This window comes from Leucopleurus acutus (genome assembly GCF_964270905.1).
Source record: "Leucopleurus acutus genome assembly, chromosome: 11".
In the NCBI taxonomy this organism is placed as follows: Eukaryota; Metazoa; Chordata; class Mammalia; order Artiodactyla; family Delphinidae; genus Leucopleurus; species Leucopleurus acutus.
In genome coordinates this window covers 45387990-45410995 of record NC_139152.1, presented here as the reverse complement: position 1 = coordinate 45410995, position 23006 = coordinate 45387990, and the positions used below count along the sequence as shown (strand labels likewise).

Here is a 23006-nt window from a genome sequence, read left to right as displayed (position 1 = left end):
ACTACTCTACAATAGCTACATTATTCCCCTGAGAAGCAATATATAAAAGTCAAATTCATACTGTCACAATTAATTTATTGAAATTTTATAAAAACTCAGGAGTGGAAGAATAAGGTACAACCCAAGAGTATAACTGTTCAGTGCTCTTTTGCTCCTTTCCCCCTGTGGCAATGATGGGGAGAAAGCCCCTTGCTCTCCACTAGCCAGGCAGCATGGAACTATTCTTAAAGTGAGGTCATACAGATTTCAAGCTGGGGCCAGATCTCAGGCATCTCCTGAGGGGCTGAGGGCATTAAAAATAGTAAACCTCCCTCCTCATCCCCTGCCACAAGCAAATATCCCTTTATTTATCAGGGTTCTTATCCTGCCCCTTCACCAAGAGCAGGCAAAGTTACTGACTACCCAGTAGTTCTGTGTCAGAGAAAGGAATTCAGTTTATTCAGTCCTAAGAAAAGTTGCTGTCTTCCCCTGGTCAGACACTAAGGCACCTTGACAAGAGCTCAGAGACAACCATACAGTCCTGATTATAATTCAGTGTGAGAAGGTTGCAGGCATCAGGCATATGGGCTCTCAAGATGAGCCTGACCCTTTCCTAAGCATACTTTCCTTTCCATACTTGCATACTACTTTCCATACTAAGCATTCCTTTCCATACTTCCCTGCCTTTTCTTTCCCCCAGCATTTCCAGCCAGCTTAGAGCCCAGTTTGAGTGGAAGAACAGTATTATGAACATAGACTCTTCTCTCAGATTGGAGCAGGAGCTAAATGAAATAAATAAGAGAATTGGGTGAGGAGGGAGAGGAGAGGTGAGGCTAGGGAACAATCCTTTGCCTCAAGTTTGGTGCACCTCATGGAACATCAGTTCACGGGGGATGGCTGTTTCTGGACCAAACTTGGTTGCTGCCCGGCGCTCGAAGGCAGTGACATTCCGTTTGACAACCTCATCAAAAAACATGGTGGCCAGCTGGGAGTGCAGCAGAGAACGAAATTCAAAGGAAATCTGGGAATGGGTAAGAAACAGAAACTCTTCAAGACCATGTTGGATAGTCCCTGGCCAAATGCAAGGATACTATTCAGTGCCTTTTCCTCCCGCTCCAGTTCATTAGATCCCCTCAAAGGCCCTGGGACTGAGTATAAAGTACAAGTTTGATACAAGCTCAGACCTGTGAAGAGTGTCATTGACTTGTGAAATAACTGTCACAGTACCTCAGCTCAGCCCCCCACAACCCAACTGTAGCCCTGTGCTACAGCCTCCTGACTCACCCAGAAGTCCACAGTGCAAGTTCGGGGATAGGCAGGAATACCAGGACTGAACCGCCAAATGGTCTCTAAGTGGTTGAAGAGCTTGCCGTCGGTGCAAACAGCCTAGAATAGGACAATCAGGTAGTTAAACAATATTATGATGGAATTAAACCTGTATCAGGTATAGGAAGCTATAAGAAGGAATTGAAAGCCATTTTCCTCTCCTAATATTTTATTAGGGAAATATTTGGCACGTGGAGATAAAAATTCATTACAAGGAAAGCCACAATAGCCTTTAAATGTAAAAATGCCAGAGAACACAAAAAACTTCCTGATCAATCCCTCCCAGACAGGCCTCACCTTGACCATGTGAGGTTTGACCATGGAAACAGCAGAAGTATAACGTTCCATAACAGGTGGAAAGCCAACCTCCAACTGGGCCTTCAGGTGACCTTTGCGGCTGGATACCACCAAAGACTTCTTACACCAGGGCACAAACTCACGATACTCCTGGACATTGGCTACCACCTCGTACATCTCCTGCATTGAGTACCTAGGGGAAGGAATCAGAGAGAGGCCAAGGAACTGCCAGATGGGTGACGTTCCTCCTTGCTCTAGGCACCCTCCCCCCCATGCCCACTAATCATGCACCTTCAGGAACTAGAGATGCCAAATAAGCCTGGATAAATGACTTTGCAAAAGCAAATGTGCAAATCTCCATGACGTTAGTGTTACCTTAAGTTTTGCAGTTTACAGAGTGCTTTTGCATTTACTATTTTGATGCTAAGACCATCTAGGGAGAACAGAGGTCGATTTTACTGATGATTCACAAAAGGACTCAAATCCCAGCTCTATGACAGTGTGGCCCTAGGTAAATTATTACTGTCTCCGTATCTCCTCTGTGAATCATAGGTAATAGTAATTGATTCGTAAGTTTGTTGAAAGGATCAAATGAGAAAATCTATGGTAAAACACCTAAGCAGCCTGCTAGCAGTAGTAAGTGCTCAGTAAAGTGTTAACTCATATTGTGCTCAGAGTACCTAAAGTCAGGTCAGCAGAGAAATAATATCCTGTTGTCTTATGTTATTGTCCAATTGTAGTCATGTTTCACAATGCACAGGCACAGCAACCAGGAAGGGGGGAATTAAGGTTGGAAGGCTGGCAGAGGAGGATAAAGGATCAGTAATATAGCTGGGAAGCATGGGACGGCCAGGGATCTTGCCCACTATGGCTACCCTTACGTTCCAGCCTGTACATGCTTTTTGTTTGGCGAGAAAGTGAATGTGGAGGGCTGCTGGACAGGAGGGGATGCTCACCCCATGATCCTACGCTCGGAGTAAGCCTTTCGCTTGTTGGTGAAGGGGGCAGCAAAGCCCATGAAGGAACGGCTGGGAGGTAAGCCAGCCTCAGCCGCCAAGACCTGGGCAGCCCGGGGCAAGAAGAGGCTGCAGGAGATCAGAAATCTAAGGCCAAAAGGAAAGGAGAGACACGTTACGATTCTTTCCTTGTGTTCCTCAACCATTCCCAGGTGAAGGGGAAGAGGGGCGCATCCCAGAGGAAGGTCGTCCAAACAAGCTTTTCGCCTAGCACCTGCTGCAGCCCGCCAGGCTCCCTTGGCCAAGCAGTCACGAGTGCGAAAGGTCGAGGGCGGCGGAGGACAGTGCCGGGGGAGGAGTTGGGGAAAAGCGGGATGCATGTGATGTGCCAGGTGCCTTTGACTGGAGGCTACCCTACTGCTGAAAGCGAGGACTCTCAGGAAGCATCACAGTCCCCGGGACTTCGCCAAGCCCGCTGTTGCCAGGGCACCCGCGAGGGGCAAGAAGTGGTTGGGCACCCACCTCGAAGACTTTGCCTCGCGAATAACTTGCAAAAGCATTCCCTAAAGCTCTACATTAGACCCCAAGGTATGACCGTAGCCGCCCTCCCGCCGTGCCTGCACCCAGAGCTGCAACTTCGGGGTCCTGGGCGACCCCTTTAGCTCCAGCCCCGACGTCCGCATCTCCCTCTCACCTCATTGGGACCGGCGGTCGCGGAGGGACCGGGGGCGGGGCCGGGCGCAGGGAGAGGCCGCTGCAGCCCCTGGCCGCCGCGCGCGTCCCGGCCGGGAGTCGCCGCGCGCCTGCCGAGGCCATGCGCCCTGCCCTCCCTTGCCCTCTCGGCTCTGATACCAGCTGCGCACTCCTCAGTCCAGAGGAAGAGCGGAGGTTAGCGGCAGCCGGGCGGGTTCAGGGCCCCCGAGCGCAGGGGCGGCTTTGGGCGGTAGCTCCTCTCCCTCTGTTCCTGCCCGGGCGGCCGGGTAGCCTAGAACTGAAGCCGCTACCGCTGCTCCCGCAGCTCCCAGTAACCCCACGTCACGCCGTTGCCATGGCTCGGAACCTGGAGAGGGGGGAAGGAAGGGGACCACGCGGCCTGTCGGGAGATGTAGTTTCACCCCTCTGGCGAGAAAGGGCGCTGGAGGGGGTGTTTGAGAAGCTGCAGAGATGGCTCCGTGGAGCGAGCTCACCAGGCAAGCTACTTGCCGAGTCTGTGGTCACGGACCTGGTACATAAGCACAGAAGCGACTTCTTGGTCATGTCAACAGCATATGCCGTTGGTCTTCTGAACGTCTGTCTTAGAGACTTTACTATATTCTGCCTTGTTTATAGTTAGAAGTTCCATTCATCTTTGTAGCACATAGTACCTAGTGCTGTGCTTTGCATCTTTGAGAAAGGAAATTAATGTTCCAAGATCTGGGCTAAGACTTTGCATAGTTTTCTCTTTTAATATTTATAGAAAGAAGTCGGGGTGAGAAGAACCAGACTTACTTTTATGGTAGAGAACCGTCTTTGCCTGGAAAAGTGTGCACTTGATAGAGGTGAGACCTCATGGGCAGGAACCTGAACCCAGGCAAGGAAATGTCACTACACTGCTTTCAATCATGATACAAGGAGAAAAAAAGGGCCCTTGATAAAAGTGGGGAGAACAGAAGAGAGAGAGAGAAGAGAGAGAAATCAGCAATCAGAGACTGGATCTAGGTGGGTACAAGAGCTCTTGAAATTCTGCCACAGTGGAGTAAAGGAAGGACATTTTAAGAATGGTGGTGTCTGCTGTTGCATTTAAAGATGTTTTTGTTATTACAGTGCAAGCCCCTCCTCTGCTTTAGTCTTTAGACCATAAGTCTTCAGTCATGCTCTCCACATTCAGGAAAGTTTTATCTGAGTAGTGTTGTGGGGGTTAGGGTGGGAGGATGAAATAATTAGACTGTTGCCTTTGGGGTCTAATTGGTAGGGAAGAGAGAGATCTTGTCCAGAAGCAGGGGCCTGAAAACAGATGTAAACCTTCCAACTCTTCCCACTCCTTGAGACTGGCATTCATTTGCAGAATTCCACTGGATATGGATTGATTTTTAAAGCTTGAGCCCATTTTGGGACTTCCCTGGTGGTCCAGTGGGTAAGACTCAGCTGTGCTTCTAATGCAGGGGGCCCGGGTTCAATCCCTGGTCGGGGAACTAGGTCCCGCGTGCATTGCTGCTGCTAAGGGTCCACATGTTGCAACTAAGAAGTCTGCATGCTGCAGCTAAGACCCGGCGCAGCCAAAATAAACAAACAAATTAATAAATAAAGTGTGAGCCCATTTTATCTGGATTTCAAGGAGCAAAACCCTCCCTTGAACTCTGGTTTACATTTGACATTTTGTAAGGAAGGCATTTCAATCCTTATGTTAAATTATTTATACATGAAGTCCCAAATTGGGGAATGATCTCACTTCTTTTTCTCTTTTAACATTTCTTCTTTTTCCCTCAGAACCCTCCCCCCAACAAGATATAGTATCTCCTTCCAGTTAGAAGATGATAATTGGGAGCCACTCTCAGAAGGGCATATGATCTTGAGGGACAGATTTACTCTTTCCAACCGCACTCTCTTGTCCAGCCTCTCTGACCAAGTGCTTACATATGTGAGACAGCTGCTTAGAGTGAGGAGTAAGGATCTGACCGGATAAAAGACAGAAATTAACTGGGATACATAACTAAACTGTGACCTCATTAACACTATGCCTTAACCGAGTTAACTGCTGCAGAATCTCCAAGGTACAATAGGCCTGCCAAGCCAGTTTGCTTGTTGTCCCCCCCTACTAATTAGATTAGGTAATTATTACCATTTAAGCTTTTCCTAGTTCATTCCCTGTACTTGAAACAACCAATTTCCTGCCATTTCCATATCATTCTACATCGATAACTTCCTTCAAGTACTGACTCAAAACACACCTCCTCCAGGAAGACCCTCTTGACTGAACCCGTCTCTAGACATTATTCTGAACACATAATGCCACATAAAGTAGCATGAATCCTATATTCTCTAGTTGTTTCATGTGCATGTGTATGTTCTTCTAGGTTAGAAACTCCACAAAAATAAACACTATTACTTTTTTTTTTTTTTTTGCAGTACGCGGGCCTCTGACTGTTGTGGCCTCTCCCGTTGCGGAGCACAGACTCTGGACGCGCAGGCTCAGCGGCCATGGCTCACGGGCCCAGCCGCTCTGTGGCATGTGGGATCTTCCCGGACCGGGGCACGAACCCGTGTCCCCTGCATCGGCAGGCGGACTCTCAACCACTGCACCACCAGGGAAGCCCCTATTACTTTTTTTTAACCTACCATTATATATGTATGTATATATATATATATTTTTTTTTTCTTTTTCTTTTTTTGGCTGCACCTCGTGGCTTGTGGGCTCTTAGTTCCCGCCCTTGGCAGTGAAAGCACAGAGTCCCAACCACTGGACCACCAGGGAATTCCTGACACCATTACTTCTAAGTTTCTACCTCCAAACCAGTTAGTATAGGGCTGAATACAATGGTGAATTCTCAGTAGACATTTGTTAGAAGAATGAAAACTGAGGCTTAAAGACAGGCAGGCATCTGCCTAGAGTTATCCAAATATGAATTCAGTAGTGGAATACAGAAGGACTATTTGCATAAGAGGGCTTTGCCACCACTTCCGGCCTCCTCCTCCCCCACACTGTGCATCTCCCTGAGCCCTGGAAGTAACTGTGTTACCTATATCATATTCCTTTTTTCCCTCCTGGGAAATCCTCTTTCTGTGCTCTGAATAATATTAAAAATAACTCTTCTAGCCCTTCTTCCTCCTTCCAGCTGCCCAGAGAACCCGGCTGGCAAACTTCCTTGTTCACCTCCACTCAGGAGCCAGAATCAGGCACGTGACCCCAGCTCAACCCCTGACTCCAATTCCGCAGGTTACCAAAAGCTATTTTGGGCATTGGAGGCCATGTAGTCCCCTTTTCCCCATCCTCTGGACCATATACTAGCTTAGCCCTTCCTGGAAGGTCCATCATACCCACTAGCCAAGTCAGCATATCCCAACACCCATATCCATCAGATCCCCAGCTACCTTCAGTTTCTACTTCTTCAGCCTCATCTTCATCATCATCATCGAATATTGTGTCTGTTCCCATGTGCTGCTCTGCTTGAGCATCCTTTTTTTTTCCCATAGAAAACAAAACCAATAGGGGGGCTTCCCTGGTGTTGCAGTGGTTAAGAATCTGCCTGCCAATGCAGGGGACACGGACAGGTTCGAGCCCTGGTACTGGAAGATCCTACATGCCGCAGAGCAACTAAGCCCGTGGGCCACAACTACTGAGCCTGCACTCTAGAGCCTGCGAGCCACAACTACTGAAGCCTGCGCACCTAGAGCCCGTGCTCCGCAACAAGAGAAGCCACCAAGATGAGAAGCCTGCGCACCGCAACGAAGAGTAGACCCCACTCTCCACAACTGGAGAAAAGCCCACACTCAGCAATGAAGACCCAATGCAGCCAAAAATAAATAAATAAATTTATAAAAAACACAAAAATCAAAAAACCAATATACAGTCCTGTGTTGGAGGACTCTGGCTAACAAGGAGTTTAAAATCCCTTCTGGAACATTGGACTCCTGTATGTCAAAGATGTAAAGTGAAATGAACAACAAAGATGAGCAATTTAAACCTGATTGTGACTACAACACAGAGAATATAGCCAGTATCTTATAATAACTATAAATGAAGTATAACCTTTAAAAATGTGAATCACTGTTGTACATCTGTAACATATAATGTTGTACATCAACTATATCTCAATCAAAAAAAAGTTAAAAAACAAAACCCAAAAAGAGCAACCTGACTGTGATAGTGTAAACTAAGTATGGAAGTGATAAGGAGACCTAACAAAAGGGAAAGAACTGTTAACCAGGGAAGACTTCCTGGAAGAGGTAAGTTTTCAGTAAAACTGTGAATTTTATTTTCAAAATGGTAAAAATTCAAAAAATTTACAGGTTTATAGTGATAGGTAATTTTTCCTCTCATTCCTTATTCCCAGTTCCCCAGTTTCTCTCTCCAGGAAAAACCATTGACACTTGTCTTGTGTATCTTTCCAGGGATCAAGATCCTGAAGGTAATGAGGGGCATAGATTGTTGAGAGCAAAGAAGGGGGCTTTTATACCTCTGCCTTGACAGGGGGCCATCCTGCTATGCTCTTTCCTAAATGTGTTCCTTTCTTAGAACGCATATATTGAGTTGCTGAGCTCTGAACAGGACCCTGAATCACCCTGTATAAACTGTACCAATTTTTCAATATCCACTTTTCTTCTCTCTTTTTCCCTTTTTGGGATGGGATGAACTCCATCCAGATCTTACCTGACTGGCCGCTCTCTGGCCTCTCCAATGGAGGAGGGGAAGCACCCCGACCATTTTCGGGGGAGAAACCCGATTGAACCTTTTGAAGTGTAGCCACCCTACCACCTTAACCTGGCAGTGCAGTAATTAGGGAATCGAAAAGCCCGCTTCTGTTGGCCTTGGAGCCCTCCTTCAACTGCCAGCTAGCCTGTCCTCTCTGTGGGGTTTTTCTGCAGCTAAGAGTCCTTGTTTTTTTGTTTTGTTTTTTTTCTCCGCAGCTTGGCACTTTTGCTCTTTCCTTTCTACCCAACTCTTGTCACTGCCAGTGGAGATACGCGCCTTCCCTCCCCTGGGGCTATTGCCATATATAACCCCCAGATCTCCACGCCCTGCTTCCCCAAGTCTTTGGGGATTCTGAGGTGTGTAATCGTGGACGGGAGGCGTTAGCTCGGTGGAGGCATTTTGGGCTGGGTGAGATCGGGCCAGCCATTTGGTCCTCAGGTTGCAAGGCACCGCAGCAGGGCCGCGGCCTGAGTTGCCGCTAGGGTTTTGTGGAGAATCCCCCGGGTCGCCAGACTGGAGCGGAGAGCACGGCGCCGCTGGCCTGGGGAGCCGGGTAACCAGCGGCCGAGGTTGGGGTCACCCGAGCCTATGGGACCGCCAGGGCGGGGCGGAGGGCGCCGCGGCCTGGGGCAGCCTGCGCGGCAAGCGCCCTGCGGCCGGGTCCAGAAGGGCCGCCAGGGAGCGCTGCGGGCTCCCGCTCCCGCCCCCTGGTAGGCGGGGCTGCGCTCTCCCCGCAGCCGCCGCCGCAGCCGCCGCCTGGGCCGCCCCGTGTCCCCGGTGGAGCCGCTGCCGCCGCCGCCGGGAGCTCGATGCGGACGGAGCCCGGGCCGGGCCATGGGGATCCTCAGCATCACGGACCAGGTCAGCCCTCCTGCCCTTGCTCGCTTCCTCCTTCCAGGGCCCGACGCCGCCGCCACGCGAGCCCAGGGATGTGCGGCCTAGGCTGGGCCCGAGCCCGGGGCTCCCGCCCCGCCCCACGCCGCGCTCCCCTCAACCAAGCCGGTGTCCTTGGGGGCCTGGTGACCGGCGGGGACACCGCGGAAGCCTCCTGCGGCCAGGACCCCAGAGTCCCTCCAGCGTCGCCCCCCGCCCAAACCCGGTGTCCCCTACCCCACTCCCCGGTTCCGCTCCGGCCCGCTCCCTGAAAACCGGTTCTCCCTGCAGCCGCCCCTGGTCCAGGCCATCTTTAGCCGAGATGTGGAGGAAGTGCGTTCCCTCCTCTCGCAGAAGGAGAACATCAATGTGCTGGTGAGTTGAGATCAGGGAGGATGGCGAGCCGGTAATCTGGGCCCTGGTGTGCAGGACCCCTCCCCACCAATGGGGCGGCTCCGTGTTTCCTCGGCTCGGGTGAGGCCGCAGCTCTTTCCACCCTGGGATGGGCAACTGCTCTACATTTGGGGATGGAGAGCAGGTCAGGCTTAGAGCAGAGACCAGTAGGGCTGAGGATGCCCAGAAACGGTGTTCTCTTCTGAACCATCCGTGTCTGCAGCGCCTCCACCCCTCCTGGCAGAAGGAGACTGCTTCGCGGGCCGTGGCGCCCACCCCCTGACTCCACCCTCCCTCGGTGCTTGCTTTGACCTAGGACTGGGGTTTAGGAGGCTGCAGAACCTGTGGGAAGAGGTTGTGGGGAAAGGCCTGGAGCACGAAGACTTGGGCTTGGGTCCTGGATCGTTCACTCCTACAGCTGCTCCTCTTCTCTGCCTTCCTAGGACCAAGAGAGGCGAACCCCACTTCATGCTGCTGCCTACGTAGGCGATGTCCCCATCCTCCAGTTGCTACTGATGTCAGGTGAAAGTAGGGAGCTAGAAGGTGTGGCAGCTAGGGAGGGGACCTGAGGGAGGAGCCTTTTTGTCGTATCCAAGGATTGTCCTCTGGTGCTTGGTCCAGGCAAGCTTCCGTCTCCATCCAGATTCTCTGGCCTGATTACTGGCTTTCTTCCCCACCTGCTCTCCACCTCCCACCAAAAGAGCATATTATATCCCCACAGGTGCTAACGTCAATGCTAAGGACACACTGTGGCTGACCCCTCTTCATCGTGCTGCTGCCTCCCGAAATGAGGTACTGGCCTCCCACCTCTTTTCTCCCTTCCAAAGAGGATGACTTGGTTAAAGTTTGGAAGATAAGGTTTGGAGAGCCTTAGTCCTCTGCCCTACAAGTTGGTCTATCCCCAGGTCCAGGGTCCCTTGGCCCCTCCCTCCTACCCCTAGAACTGGCTGGTAAGGGGGGGCTGAGTGTTGCTAGCTGATGTGACGTCAGGGGAGAGCTTAACACTGGGCTGGCAGACTGCAGGGGGCCCTGCTGCCAGGCCTTAGTGACTCATCCCTCCCTGGGGGGCCACCATGGAGTCTGATCCCCCTCTGGGCACTGAGATTTCTTTCCTTGTGATGGAGGGATGGGGGTGGTGATTTGTTGCATCCCTGCCCCTCAAGCAGCATGAAAGTTGACACCACGAGGCTCAAACATGCCCCATCAGTTGGGTCCCTCAACCCTGAAGAGTGGGAAGAGATGACCTTCTTCTTGGCTTGGTAGTCACTTCCCTGGCTCCAGCCACCAGGGGGAGGGACTGAGGCCAATGGGAATGGGGTGGGTGGTGAATAGGAGGGGTATTTTAGCCTGGGTTTTGGAGAGGAGCTAGTATCTGTTTGCTTACCTAGGTAATGGAAATGATTCTGATGCATATGGAAGGGCTGAAGGGGGGTATCTGGGGATTAATGTAGCGGGAACATTTATCTTTCCTAAAAGTGGTGGGGGATTGGGATCCTCTACATGTGTGGATTTGCTTGGTAGTGGCTGTATATATGGGTGAAGATGTTCAGGGTTTGGGTTATGAACAATATCAGGTGGCTTGAGGAGGAGATCCACGTTTTCCTCAGCAAGGGAGGGAAGATTTTAAGCTCTAAGAAGTTCCAGAAGATGGAAAGTAGGTATTGAAAGGCTAGGTATGTTGGAAAAAATGAGGAGAGACTCTCTGCCGGGGGAGTGGGGAGATGGGGTCACATGTGCTGTGCTGACCTGTTCGCCCCTCCATTTCCTGTTGGTTCACCTCCTGCTCCCCCTCTATCTTCTCTCCTATCGCCTGCCCCTCAACAGAAGGTGCTGGGATTGCTGCTGGCACATTCAGCAGATGTGAACGCCCGGGACAAGCTGTGGCAGACACCATTGCATGTGGCCGCTGCCAACCGGGCCACCAAGTGTGCTGAGGCTCTGGCACCATTATTGAGCAGCCTCAACGTGGCTGACAGGAGCGGGCGCAGTGCCCTGCACCACGCAGTGCATAGTGGGCATCTGGAGGTGAGGACCGCTCCCGTCCACGCCCAGCCTCGTGCCTTCTTCCTTCCCTTCCGGCTCACCTTCCCCTGCCTCCGGGCCATTAGGCCTGGGGAGCAGCAGCCCAGATGATTATATAAACACTTGGGCTCAAGCTCCAAATGAATGGTTGGGTTGGATGGAAATTCTTGACTTGGACCTCAGGAGGGTGGTAAAGCCTCTGAAGTTGCATGGAGAATGTTTGCATACGTGGTTTTTTCTGAAGCGAGAGTCTGTGTCTTTCAGCACATTTAGAAGACTTCAAAAGAGTTTAAAAACCACCGAATTACCTGAAGAGACTCCCTTAAGTTTACCTCAGACTTCCAAGTCTACCTGGGATCTCCTTAGTGCCTGCTTTCTCTGTTCCCTCTAGTTCTCCAGATTGTTCTGCCCAAAAACAGAGACATTAGGCTGCCTCAGCCTTTTCAGGTGCTAAGGGCTCTGCCCCTAATTAGGTATGTTGAAGGCATGAACCTGGCTCTAAACAGGTGTCTTTCATGTCCTGAAACAGACGGTGAACCTGCTCCTCAGTAAGGGAGCCAGCCTGAATGTCTGTGACAAAAAGGAGCGACAGCCTCTGCACTGGGCGGCTTTTCTAGGTGAGAAGAGAATCACGGGGAGAGCAGGATTTGGGATTCCTAGGGCAGGGACGGAGTGCTCAGGGCCCTAGAGTTCACCTTCCACCTCCTTGAGAGCGTACTGTCTTTTCCCAGGGCATTTGGAGGTCCTGAAACTGCTGGTGGCACGGGGAGCAGACCTTGGCTGCAAGGACCGCAAGGGCTATGGGCTGCTCCATACAGCTGCTGCCAGTGGCCAGATTGAAGTGGTGAAGTACTTGCTACGGATGGGGGCTGAGGTCAGGGTGCTGAGCATGGGGTGGGGCTGGGGGTAAGGGCAGGGAGCTGGAGGTCGGAGTCTGTTAGGGAGATAGGAAGGCGCTGGGATTGCTGGTGTGGTTTGGGGAGGTCGGGAAGATGTGGTGAGAGGATCTGAGCAATGCTTGTCTTAAGCAGTAGTGCCCCCAGTCTTAGGGTCTGGAACCTGAGGGGTCTGAGGCAGTCGTTGGATTTCTGGGATTCTCTAGGCTATCTGTGCTGGCTTCCACTTTGTTTAAACTGATATCTCCCTTATCCCCTTACCCTCACCCCTGGAAATCCAGATTGATGAGCCCAACGCTTTTGGAAACACAGCTTTGCACATCGCCTGCTACCTGGGCCAGGATGCTGTGGCTATCGAGCTGGTGAACGCAGGAGCCAATGTCAACCAGCCAAATGACAAGGGCTTTACACCACTGCATGTGGCTGCGGTCTCCACCAATGGCGCGCTCTGCTTGGAGCTGTTGGTCAATAACGGGGCTGATGTCAACTACCAGGTGCCTGAAGGGATGAGTCTGAGACCAGTGGGGAGAGGGGCCTGGCTCTGGGGGTGCTGACCATATCTTTTGTTCTGGATAACTCTATGGGGAATGGTCCGCTTGCGTCCTGGGTTGATCAGTCCTTCCCAGGGGCCCAGGAAAATGTGGGCTGAGAAGATGTCCATATGATCACCCCGTCCTCAGAGACGTGTCCTTTGGAAGGGGGAACAGGGCACTCTCCATGCTTTGCACTAGGAAAAAAAAAAATGCCATGTTTCCACAGAGCAAAGAAGGGAAAAGTCCTCTGCACATGGCAGCCATCCATGGCCGTTTCACCCGCTCCCAGATCCTCATCCAGAATGGTATGGACCTGGAAGACTTTGTGATCTCTTTTCCCCCATCAGAGAACTCATCCCTAGAAACACCTTTTCTTCCTCATTCCACCCCCCACCCCATCTTCCAGTCAGGATGGGCACCTGAAGCTCTGAGCAAGACACCTGTGGAAATGGCCCTGCTCTGCCTGCCCAGCCCCCTCAGGCTGACAAACGAGATAACACGTGTAGAAGGCTTAGCCTGGCCCCTGGCACGTAACAAGCACTCAGACAGTAGCTAACTAGTGTGAGTGGTCTGAAGCCAAAGGTCTGAGTGTGTGGGTGTGCGTCCCCCCTTTCAGGCAGTGAGATTGATTGTGCCGACAAATTTGGGAACACGCCACTGCACGTGGCCGCTCGCTATGGACACGAGCTGCTCATCAGCACCCTCATGACCAACGGCGCGGATACCGCCCGGTGAGTCCGGACCACTGACCCCACTTCCAGGCTGCCTCAGATCTAGGCTGGTGGTAGGCCACAGAAAAGAGGTCTGCATCTGGTCCCTCCTTGACCTAAGGACTGAGTCCCTCCCCTTCTCCCCAGGCGTGGCATCCACGACATGTTCCCCTTGCACTTAGCTGTTCTCTTTGGATTCTCTGACTGTTGTCGTAAGCTTCTTTCCTCAGGTATGAGCTAACTGGTTCGGGGGTTGGGCAGGTGGGCAGGAGAGCAGAGGCCCTTCCCGGCTCTGCTCAGAGCCGTCAGATGGGATCTGTGGCTGTTCTGCCCCTTCAGGTCAGCTGTACAGCATTGTATCCTCACTCAGCAATGAGCACGTTCTTTCAGCTGGGTTTGACATCAATACACCTGACAACCTTGGCCGTACCTGTCTTCATGCTGCTGCTTCTGGAGGGTGAGTTTTCTTCCGTCTCAGGCCTTGAGAAGGAGGCTGGGCAGGGGTCTGGGCCCCTTCTTCTTTCCTGCCCAGAGCTCCCCCCCTCACAGTGAGAGCAGTGGCAGCAGAAAGGGCTGTCCAGTTCCATCCTCCTTCAGCCCCTCCCTGGGGAGAATCCTGTGGCTTCTCCTTGAGCCCTCTTTCTCCCCTTAACCTGCATCCTCCTTCCTTTTAGGAATGTTGAATGTCTTAATTTGCTGTTGAGCAGTGGAGCTGACTTGAGGAGGAGAGACAAATTTGGAAGGTGTGTTAATGTGCAGGAGTATATATACATAAGGAACATCCGATCAGAGAGACAAGTGATGGAGGGCAGGGTGAGGAGTTGGAGACTAAGTGAGGAGAATATTACGAAGCAGCTTTGGGCTGCACATCTGGTTGCATTTGGATCTGCCCCCGATTCTTTTACCCACCCTCCTTCACTTCTCCCCAGGACCCCACTGCACTATGCAGCCGCCAATGGCAGCTACCAGTGCGCCGTCACACTGGTGACCGCCGGGGCAGGCGTCAATGAGGCTGACTGTAAAGGTTGCTCTCCACTCCATTACGCTGCCGCCTCCGACACCTACAGGAGGTGAGGCGCCCGCTTTGCTCTTCTCAGCCCCACTCTCCTCCCTGAGCGCCCCCCAGACTTCTTCACTCTCCTCCCCCAGGGCGGAGCCCCACTCATCTTCCAGCCACGATGCTGAAGAGGACGAGCCACTGAAGGAGTCCCGCAGGAAGGAGGCCTTCTTGTGAGTAGCCGAGGAGACCCCCGGGGTGCGCTTTCCCAGCAGTGTCGACTCTGGCCCTGTTATTCTCCCACCACCACCCTGCTGCTGCTTTGCACCCTGAGTTTAGTCCTGGACCAAGCACTGTGGGTACAGACAGAAGTAGGAGACATAGTTCCTTCCTTCAAGGAATGGATGGTCTTCTTGAGGGAATCAGAAAAGCTAAACACAAATTCATTTGCTTATTCCACGAGCCTTACTTGAGTATTTACTTAATAGGTACCAAGTAATGTGCTGGGTGGTAAGGATAGAAGATGAATTACCCCAAATTTCTGTACTGTATACATTCTAGTGTAAGATGTTAATAATAGGGGAAACTGGGTGAGGAATTTATGGAAACTGTATTATCCTCACAATTTTTCTGTAAGTCTAAGACTGTTATAAATAAAGGGTTTATTTATTTTTTTAATTTATTATTTATTTTTTTGTGGTACGCGGGCCTCTCACTGCTGTGGCCTCTCCTCTTGCGGAGCACAGGCTCCGGACGCGCAGGCTCAGCGGCCATGGCTCACGGGCCCAGCCGCTCCGCGGCATGTGGGATCTTCCTGGACCGGGGCACGAACCCGTGTCCCCTGCATCGGCAGGCGGACTCTCAACCACTGCGCCACCAGGGAAGCCCAAGGGTTTATTTATTTTTTAAAAAAGATATTTAAAATCCAAGAGGCTCAACTATGTGATCTTTGGCAAGTAACTTAACCTCTCTGTGCCTCAGTTTCCTCAACTATAGTAGAGATAAGAATGATAGCTATCTCAAAGGATCAGTATGAAGATTAAGTGATTTAATACACGTGAAGTGCTTAGAACAGTGTTTGACACATTGTAAGTGTTAAATGCTGTATCAATATTTCTACTAGTACAACTACTACTGAGCTATAAGAGTGGTGCCGGGGAATAGAGGGGAGGAGGCACCTAACTGGGAAGTTTGGGGAAGGCCTCTCAGAGAAGAGGATTCTGGGAGCGAGTATGAGATGAGTAGGCCTTTTCAGGCGGGCTGGGAGGAGAAGGCAGGGGTCAGTATGCCTGGAGGTGGGGGGAGAGTGTGTCGATCACAGGTTGGTAACTGATAACTGTGCTTCAGGTTCTCTAGGAGAGCATTCAAAGGATAGAGGAGGGCGTTGAAGCAAGAGTGGTTCAGGGCAGACCTGGAGGTGGTAGGTCTGGGTCTGGGCTTGAATGGGCAGGAGTTAGCCTACCAAGAGTGGGGGATGGGTGTTGGCCAGCTAGGCCTGGAGGGGCTCCCTTGCCCTCTCCTCTGCTCCTCTCAAACTGTGCCCTCCCTGGCTGGGCCTGTCCCCTCCTCACAGTCTACTCCTGTCCCCCAGCTGTTTGGAATTCTTACTGGATAACGGTGCAGACCCCTCCCTGCGGGACAGGCAGGGCTACACAGCCGTGCACTATGCAGCCGCCTATGGCAATAGACAGAACCTCGAACTGGTACGTGTGGGACCTGGCCTGGGGGAGAGAGCAGGGCAGGGCACAGCACACAGTCTACTTTGGTATCTGTGGATTCTCAAACCAAGGGGTGGTTGAATCAAATGTGGTCTCTAGATCCAGGGGCTTCGGGGGTTGCTGTGGGTGGGGTCAAGGGGTAATATCTTGGGAATACCAGAACCTCAGCACCTACTATTCTGTCCATTGCAGCTCTTAGAAATGTCCTTTAACTGCCTGGAGGATGTAGAGAGCACCATTCCAGTCAGCCCTTTGCACTTAGCTGTGAGTCCCAGGTCTTTTCCTCTTGCCTTCCTTGTCCCTACCTGCCCCAGGCTGGCACACAGGTATAAGCACGTGTGAATCTGTCCTTGCTTCTGCCTTCTTGTGGGGATGTCGCAAGCAGGCAGTGGTCTGGAGAGGGGCCCAGGGAGCTCACGGGGAGGCCTGTTGCCTGGAGTCTCCCTGTGGGCCCCAAGAGCAGAGTGGGGACAGTGTCCCGAGCTGTATCCATTGGTTGCCTGCACCCCTCCAGGCCTACAACGGTCACTGTGAAGCCCTGAAGACACTGGCCGAGACGCTGGTGAATCTGGATGTAAGGGACCACAAGGGCCGGACCGCGCTCTTCCTGGCCACTGAGCGAGGCTCCACTGAGTGTGTGGAGGTGCTAACGGCCCATGGCGCCTCTGCCCTCATCAAGGAGCGCAAGCGCAAGTGGACACCCCTGCACGCTGCTGGTGAGTGCGCCCTTTGGGCTGCTCCCTCCCCTTGTCACGTCAGGCCTCCTCCAAGACTGGTCCCCAGATCCCTCCTGAACCCTGAGGGGACTGGGGTTGGGATGGAGTAGGGCGAGGAAGATGGAAACTGCAAGTTCTGATTCGTAGCCTCCTATCCCCCAAGATTTCTCCCTGCCCCAGGTCTTCCCATAACCTCCACCCTTCACCTGGCCTTCTTGCCTCGACCATGCCCTGACACAGACCCCCTCTTCTCCTAGCTGCCTCTGGCCACACTGATTCCCTGCACTTGCTGATCGACAGTGGGGAAAGAGCTGACATCACAGATGTCATGGATGCCTATGGACAGTGAGTGTTGGCCAGGGGTGGGGTGCAGGGTTCCCATCCCTGCCAGGCCCTCACCCTTTTCTTGCCCCCTCTGTAGAACCCCACTGATGCTGGCCATCATGAATGGCCACGTGGACTGTGTACATCTGCTGCTAGAGAAAGGATCCACAGCTGATGCTGCTGACCTCCGGGGCCGCACTGCCCTCCACCGTGGGGTGAGTGAGCTCCCGGGTAGGGTCACTCACAGAAGGGCCTGGACGCGGGAGCACGACAGTAGGACATTAGATTGTCTAGCACGTGGGCCAGGATCTTGTGCCCGGGCTCTCAGTGGGCCTTACTGTATTTGCTCCAGGATGAGTAGCTGACATCGGCAGCTGATCTCCCTGATTACCTTGCTCTGTAATCACATACAGCCACCTGCTCACCACCCAGACTCTGCCCCAGGGTACCCAGCTGGCCCTGTCCTGTTGGATAATGATGCCACGGCCTGGTCCTTCTCCACCATCGCCTGTCCTAAAGCTGCCTCCTCCTCATCCCACGGGATTCTCTGACTCAGTCTCCCACTACAGAAGGCCAGGATTAACTCTCACCACCCTGATTGTCAGTTGGCATAGAGTCAGGGAAGGAGATGCTCATCCCTAACACTTAGAATCATTGCTGCAAAGACGAGGATTGGAGCCCTGGAGTTGGTTCCTGCTCCTGGGCCAGCCCCAGTGACTGGCCGTTGGAAAGGGAGTTCCAGCCACACCCCCATGTCCCCCACAGGCAGTGACTGGCTGTGAGGACTGCCTGGCCGCCCTGCTGGACCACGATGCATTCGTGCTGTGCCGAGACTTCAAGGGCCGCACGCCCATTCATCTGGCCTCAGCCTGTGGCCACACTGCAGTACTGCGGACCCTGCTGCAGGCTGCCCTTTCCACAGACCCCCTGGATACCGGGGTGGATTACAGCGGATACTCGCCCATGCACTGGGCCTCCTACACTGGTGTGGCTCTGGGGCCTTTGTAGGCACAGCTGTGTGTGTGGGGTGTAGGGGAGGGCAGACAGGGACTAGTGGGTTGAGGGAGGGACCTGGGTTGCTCTGGATCTGGAAGTAGAATGGAGTGTTGAGAGATGGCACAGGACAGATGGAGGGGACCTCGTTGTCATTTCTCTCCATCACCACTCTTCCTTCCTCATACCCAGGACATGAAGATTGTCTGGAGTTGTTACTTGAACACAGCCCGTTTTCATACCTGGAAGGAAACCCCTTCACTCCTTTGCACTGTGCAGTGTAAGTCCCTTCCTGTACCGCAGCCCCACTCAGGGGTCTGTGACCTGGGCTTAGGACAGGCGGTCCATTTCCCCTGCCCCTCTTGCTGACCCTTCCTCTTCCCCCAGAATTAATAACCAGGACAGCACCACAGAGATGCTGCTGGGAGCTCTGGGTGCCAAGATTGTGAACAGCCGAGATGCCAAAGGACGGTGAGTGGTGGGAGGCTTGGGGAGAAACCTCCGTTGCCTCTGGCTTCCTCTTGCTGCTCAGGAGAGAGGGCCTTCCCTGTTTCACTCTGCCCTGACCCCCTCCCCACAGGACCCCTCTTCACGCCGCTGCCTTCGCGGACAACGTCTCTGGGCTCCGGATGCTGCTGCAGCATCAAGCCGAGGTGAACGCCACTGACCACACTGGCCGCACCGCGCTCATGACGGCGGCTGAGAATGGGCAGACCGCTGCTGTGGGTGTGTAGGGGCCGCGTGTGGAAGGGAGGTGCGCCCCTGGGTTTTCGCCAGACGGGTCAGCCCTGCCTGTGGGGTTTAGGAGGCAGGAGGCATGTCTTTGGATGTTTCACCCTCTGCAGATGGGGTGCAAAGGGTATGCAGACAGGAGGGTGCAGAGCCAGGCCGGCACGGCTCTGGAAGGGAGCGTCAGCCCCCTCTGCCTCCTTTCTCTTGTAGAATTTCTGCTGTATCGAGGGAAGGCAGACCTTACTGTGCTGGATGAGAACAAGAACACTGCCCTCCACTTGGCCTGTAGCAAGGTACCACCGGCAGTGCAGGTGGGGCTGTGTAAGGGGCTGGGCCTGGTGACTGGAGAGAGGGCCCGGCGGAAGTCAGGATTGTCCAGACTGTCTGACTGGTGGGATAGCTTTCTGTCCTCTTGCTGCCCCCTCAGCTCCTATTGTCATCCTTCCACTTCACAAGTCTTCGCTCTCTGTCCCTCTCCCTCAGGGCCACGAGAAATGTGCCCTCATGATCCTGGCAGAAACCCAAGACCTTGGCCTTATCAATGCTACCAACAGTGCGCTGCAGATGTGAGTGCCCTGGGGAGGGGGCTCTTGGCTAGGGGGCGGGGGGCAGGAGAGGTGGGTGAGGAAGTTGCGGCCCATGTTCCAGGGGCCCTCTGGAACTCACAGTGTTCGCTCAGCAGCGTTGCGACTCTGGCTGAGGGCGGAAGGGCAGCTTGCCATTGCCCCGACTTCATGCTCCTTCTTCCTTTCTTCCAAGGCCCCTACACATTGCCGCCCGGAATGGTCTAGCTTCTGTGGTGCAGGCCCTGCTGAGTCGTGGGGCCACAGTGCTGGCTGTGGATGAAGAAGGTGGGTGGGGTCTGGAGCTCCCTGCCCCTCCGGGCTTTGGGGTCAGGGACATTCGTTCTTCAGGAGGTGACTTCTTAAGCTTGCTGGTTAATAAACTGGATTTTCTTCCCAAGGGAACTCTTCAGAGCAGGGACCCAACACCGATACACTAGAGTCTCTGAGGGGAGTCTGACGGAACTAGGTGGAGCCAGCAGGTTCCTCAGGAAGACCTCCTGCACACCTCAGCCTCCCAGCCTCCTGTCCCCCAGGCTGGCTCTGTTCTTTACCCCACGCTGGGACAGTCTGCCTGTCAGCCACCCTGGGCCCTTATAGCCCTTGAGTTCTGACCATGCTGGGTGCTTGCCTGCCTTGGCTCCCCTCCACAGATAAGAGAGCTCAGGGCCCAGGGGCGGGTGGATGGGGAGCCAGGGGTACAGGACCCTGGGGCTCAGTTCTCCCCTTTGCTCTGCAGGTCACACCCCGGCATTGGCCTGCGCCCCCAACAAAGATGTGGCAGACTGCCTGGCCTTGATCCTTTCCACCATGAAGCCTTTCCCACCCAAGGACGCCGTCAGTCCTTTCAGCTTCAGCCTGCTCAAGAACTGTGGCATCGCAGCAGCCAAGACGGTGGGTGGCTGCGGTGCCCTGCCCCACGGGGCCTCCTGCCCCTACAGCCAGGAGCGGCATGGCGCCATTGGGTTAGATGGCTGCTACTCCGAGTAGCCCCCTCCCGTGTCCCTCCCCCTGCCGGTGGCTTGATATCTTATTCTATTTATTTAGAAAAAGTCTATACATTTAGGGCACTTTAAAGGAGAACACGACTGGGTTGGGGGGCGGAGGGGGGAAAAAGCACTGGGGAGCAGCTGCTCACCCCTTTGCCACACTATCCTGGCCTGGCAGGGGTCTGGGACCAACAGGGAGCACCCCAGGCCCTTGGTACCCCCAGGGCAACCCCTTCTGCCAAGTGTCCCAAAATGATCGCTCGATGCCTGGCTCCCCCTCTCTTTTATCCCCTCTCTCCGGTCTCCCTTTCTGCTGCCAGCTGCCCCCACTCTTCCCGTTGACTCTCCTCTCTGTCCCCTTCCCCATGCTCCTGCCAGGCAGATCCCCACCTCTTCTTCCATACCCATCACTGCCTCCCTGCTTGGCCGGCCCCTCCATCCCCCCTCCATCCCCGCAGCAGTGAGAAGCCTTAATTTCTGGTACTGTGTGAGCACTCTGGGGGTGTCCCCCTCCCCCTTCAGGGGCAGCTAGCGGACGAGGGGGGAGGGTATTTAGCACTGGGGCCTGGAGCTTTTCCCCCACTTCTGTATTCCCATCACCCCCAAAGTTCAAATGCAAAACACTTGAAGCAGCAACTACTGTACCTGGGCCCCAGTCCTGCACGCTCCCTGGCTCCTCATATGCAAATCAAGGGCTGGTCCTGCCCCCACAGCCTGCCCCGCCCTGCTTCCCTCCCGCTCCTGGCCTGGCCCCCTGACCACGCACTTTAACCTTGCTTCTTTCTTTTAACTTCTTTCCGGAGGGCTGAGCCTGTGGCCATTCCCTCTCTGGCTCTCCTCTCCCTTAACTTTGAGGCTTGTCATGAATTTTTAAGTAAGCATTTTATCCTTTAGGGGAAGAAACAAATTAATTTCCTGCCCATTTCAAAACCACAGCCCTAGTATGTCTTCTGTGTTTCAGGCATGTGTTTGCATGTGTGTGGAGGGAGGGACTGTGTTCTTCCTCCTGTGCCCCCCAATCCCACAGTTCCTCTGTGCCCCCCCGTCTGCTGCCACCTTCTGTTATGTCCAAGAGTACCCACTGCCCCCAGTCACTCCTGATCTGAAGCCAAAGAGGGAGGGGCAGGGCGACTAGGGACCGTGGCTACTCGGGGACCCAGGCTTCCCCTCCGGTGTGAGGATGAAGTTCTGATCTAGGGAGCGACAAGTAGATACTGAGGCTTGGTTCCTGCCTTCCCAGCAGCGGGGAGAGAAGGGATTGAGCTAAGGGCTGCACTGAGAAGATTCCCGGAAGTCGTACCCCAAAAGCCAAACTGGGCTGGAGTGAGGAGGGGGCAGTTTTCTCTCTAAATGTAGCATTGAATTTGGCCCTGGTCCCTTCAGACGCCCTGTCCATCCATCTCCTAGCTAAGCCTCCTGGACAGTTGGACCCGCTCCCTCAGCCCAGTGTTCCCTTCCTCACACTCAATACCTCAGCCAGGGGCCAAGACACAGAACTTGAATAGAGGTCATGCTCCCTCTACCCCCCCACCCCCCAGTGCATCCTCGCCCAGTTTGGCTGCCATCAGTATTGTCCCCTGAGAACTGGACAGGCTTCGTTTACACAGTACAGGGCCTCCCCCTTGGGGGTCCCTCGGTCTCCTTCCCCCACCCGTGCTTGCTTTATTCATGATCTTACCCCCTTTTCAGTTGTGTCCGCTGCACGTCTTGCCACCCTTGCCAAGGGTGGGCTGAGGGGAGAGGGGCATCCCAGGGACTCCTCCCTCCCTAACAGATACCCTTAACCATACCTCATGCTGGTTTCATGAAGCCTGGGGTGTTTGTCCAAGTCCTCATTCTTTTTGTCATGGTCCCTTTTTTATCCCCTCTCTCTCTGTGTCTTGCTCCTCCCCACGCTCAGTTCCTAAACCATTTCAAAGCTTCCAGATGACCATTATTGATGAGAAGGATTGTGCAGCTTTTAGTTTTTATTTTTGTTTTCAAAGCCAAAGGGCCTTGCAACGCCCCTCTCGCCCACCTCCCTTCGCACCCTGCCCTCCCCTGTACGACAATCAATGTGACCTCTCTTAAGGGCTGCAGCCCCCCACCTCCAGTCCTGCTGGTTCTGCAAAGCTTGCCCTTAACTTCAGTTCTCTCTCATAAAATCTTCCTGTTCCACCCCCTCCCTCTCATTTTGGTGCTGGGAATTAGGTGGCGGGGGGCAGGGGGAGCAGAGAGACGTGTCCTCCAGAGAAAACTCCTGGGGTTTCAGTCGTGTTCTCCTTTATCAATGTTCGGTGATGACAGGAAGAATCTGAGTTATTTGTCAGGAGCCCCATCGTTTTGCTAGATGAGATTTCTGGTGGCTGCCCATTCCCTGCTGCGCCTTCAGCACACCGTCAGCAGTGCTGGGGCAGGTTGCAGGGAGTCCTCTGTCCCTCCTCATGTGGCTGTGAGGAGGCCAGCAGGACGAGCAGCCTCCTCTCCTTATGCCAAAGGAAATCCCACACCCCACCCTGGGCTCCCCAGCCCCTAGTGTTTTTTTTGAAGCATTTTGACCATTCTCATGGCCACTGCATATTTATTTTAATGTTAAGTTGTTGTTGTTGTTGTTTTTAAAA

General features: G+C 53.5%; 2 protein-coding genes across 3 annotated transcripts; one reads left to right on the top strand and one right to left on the bottom strand.

Moving 5' to 3' along the window:
• Positions 1-832: 832 nt before the first annotated feature.
• Positions 833-3374, bottom strand: COQ10A (coenzyme Q10A; the record flags this gene model as incomplete). Of its 2 annotated transcripts, none has more annotated exons than XM_082849548.1 (5): positions 833-1000; positions 1264-1365; positions 1603-1795; positions 2559-2705; positions 3253-3374. In XM_082849548.1, 5 exons carry the CDS (start codon positions 3372-3374, stop codon positions 833-835), a joined length of 732 nt encoding a protein of 243 aa, XP_082705674.1. The 2 variants fall into 2 exon arrangements, with proteins under 2 accessions (XP_082705674.1, XP_082705675.1); XM_082849549.1 differs by lacking the exon at positions 3253-3374 and adding an exon at positions 3081-3118.
• Positions 3375-8728: 5354 nt separating this feature from the next.
• Positions 8729-20407, top strand: ANKRD52 (ankyrin repeat domain 52; the record flags this gene model as incomplete). Its single annotated transcript, XM_082849670.1, has 28 exons — positions 8729-8808; positions 9112-9195; positions 9657-9735; positions 9935-10005; positions 11038-11238; positions 11765-11852; positions 11967-12109; positions 12413-12625; positions 12891-12969; positions 13281-13395; positions 13522-13604; positions 13714-13831; positions 14049-14117; positions 14304-14444; positions 14524-14604; positions 15963-16074; positions 16282-16353; positions 16604-16805; positions 17063-17150; positions 17227-17344; positions 17895-18114; positions 18315-18402; positions 18510-18593; positions 18703-18848; positions 19065-19147; positions 19338-19420; positions 19614-19705; positions 20157-20407. The coding sequence occupies exons 1-28, from the start codon at positions 8782-8784 to the stop codon at positions 20405-20407; spliced, it is 3231 nt and encodes a 1076-aa protein (XP_082705796.1). The 5' UTR covers positions 8729-8781.
• Positions 20408-23006: the final 2599 nt, after the last annotated feature.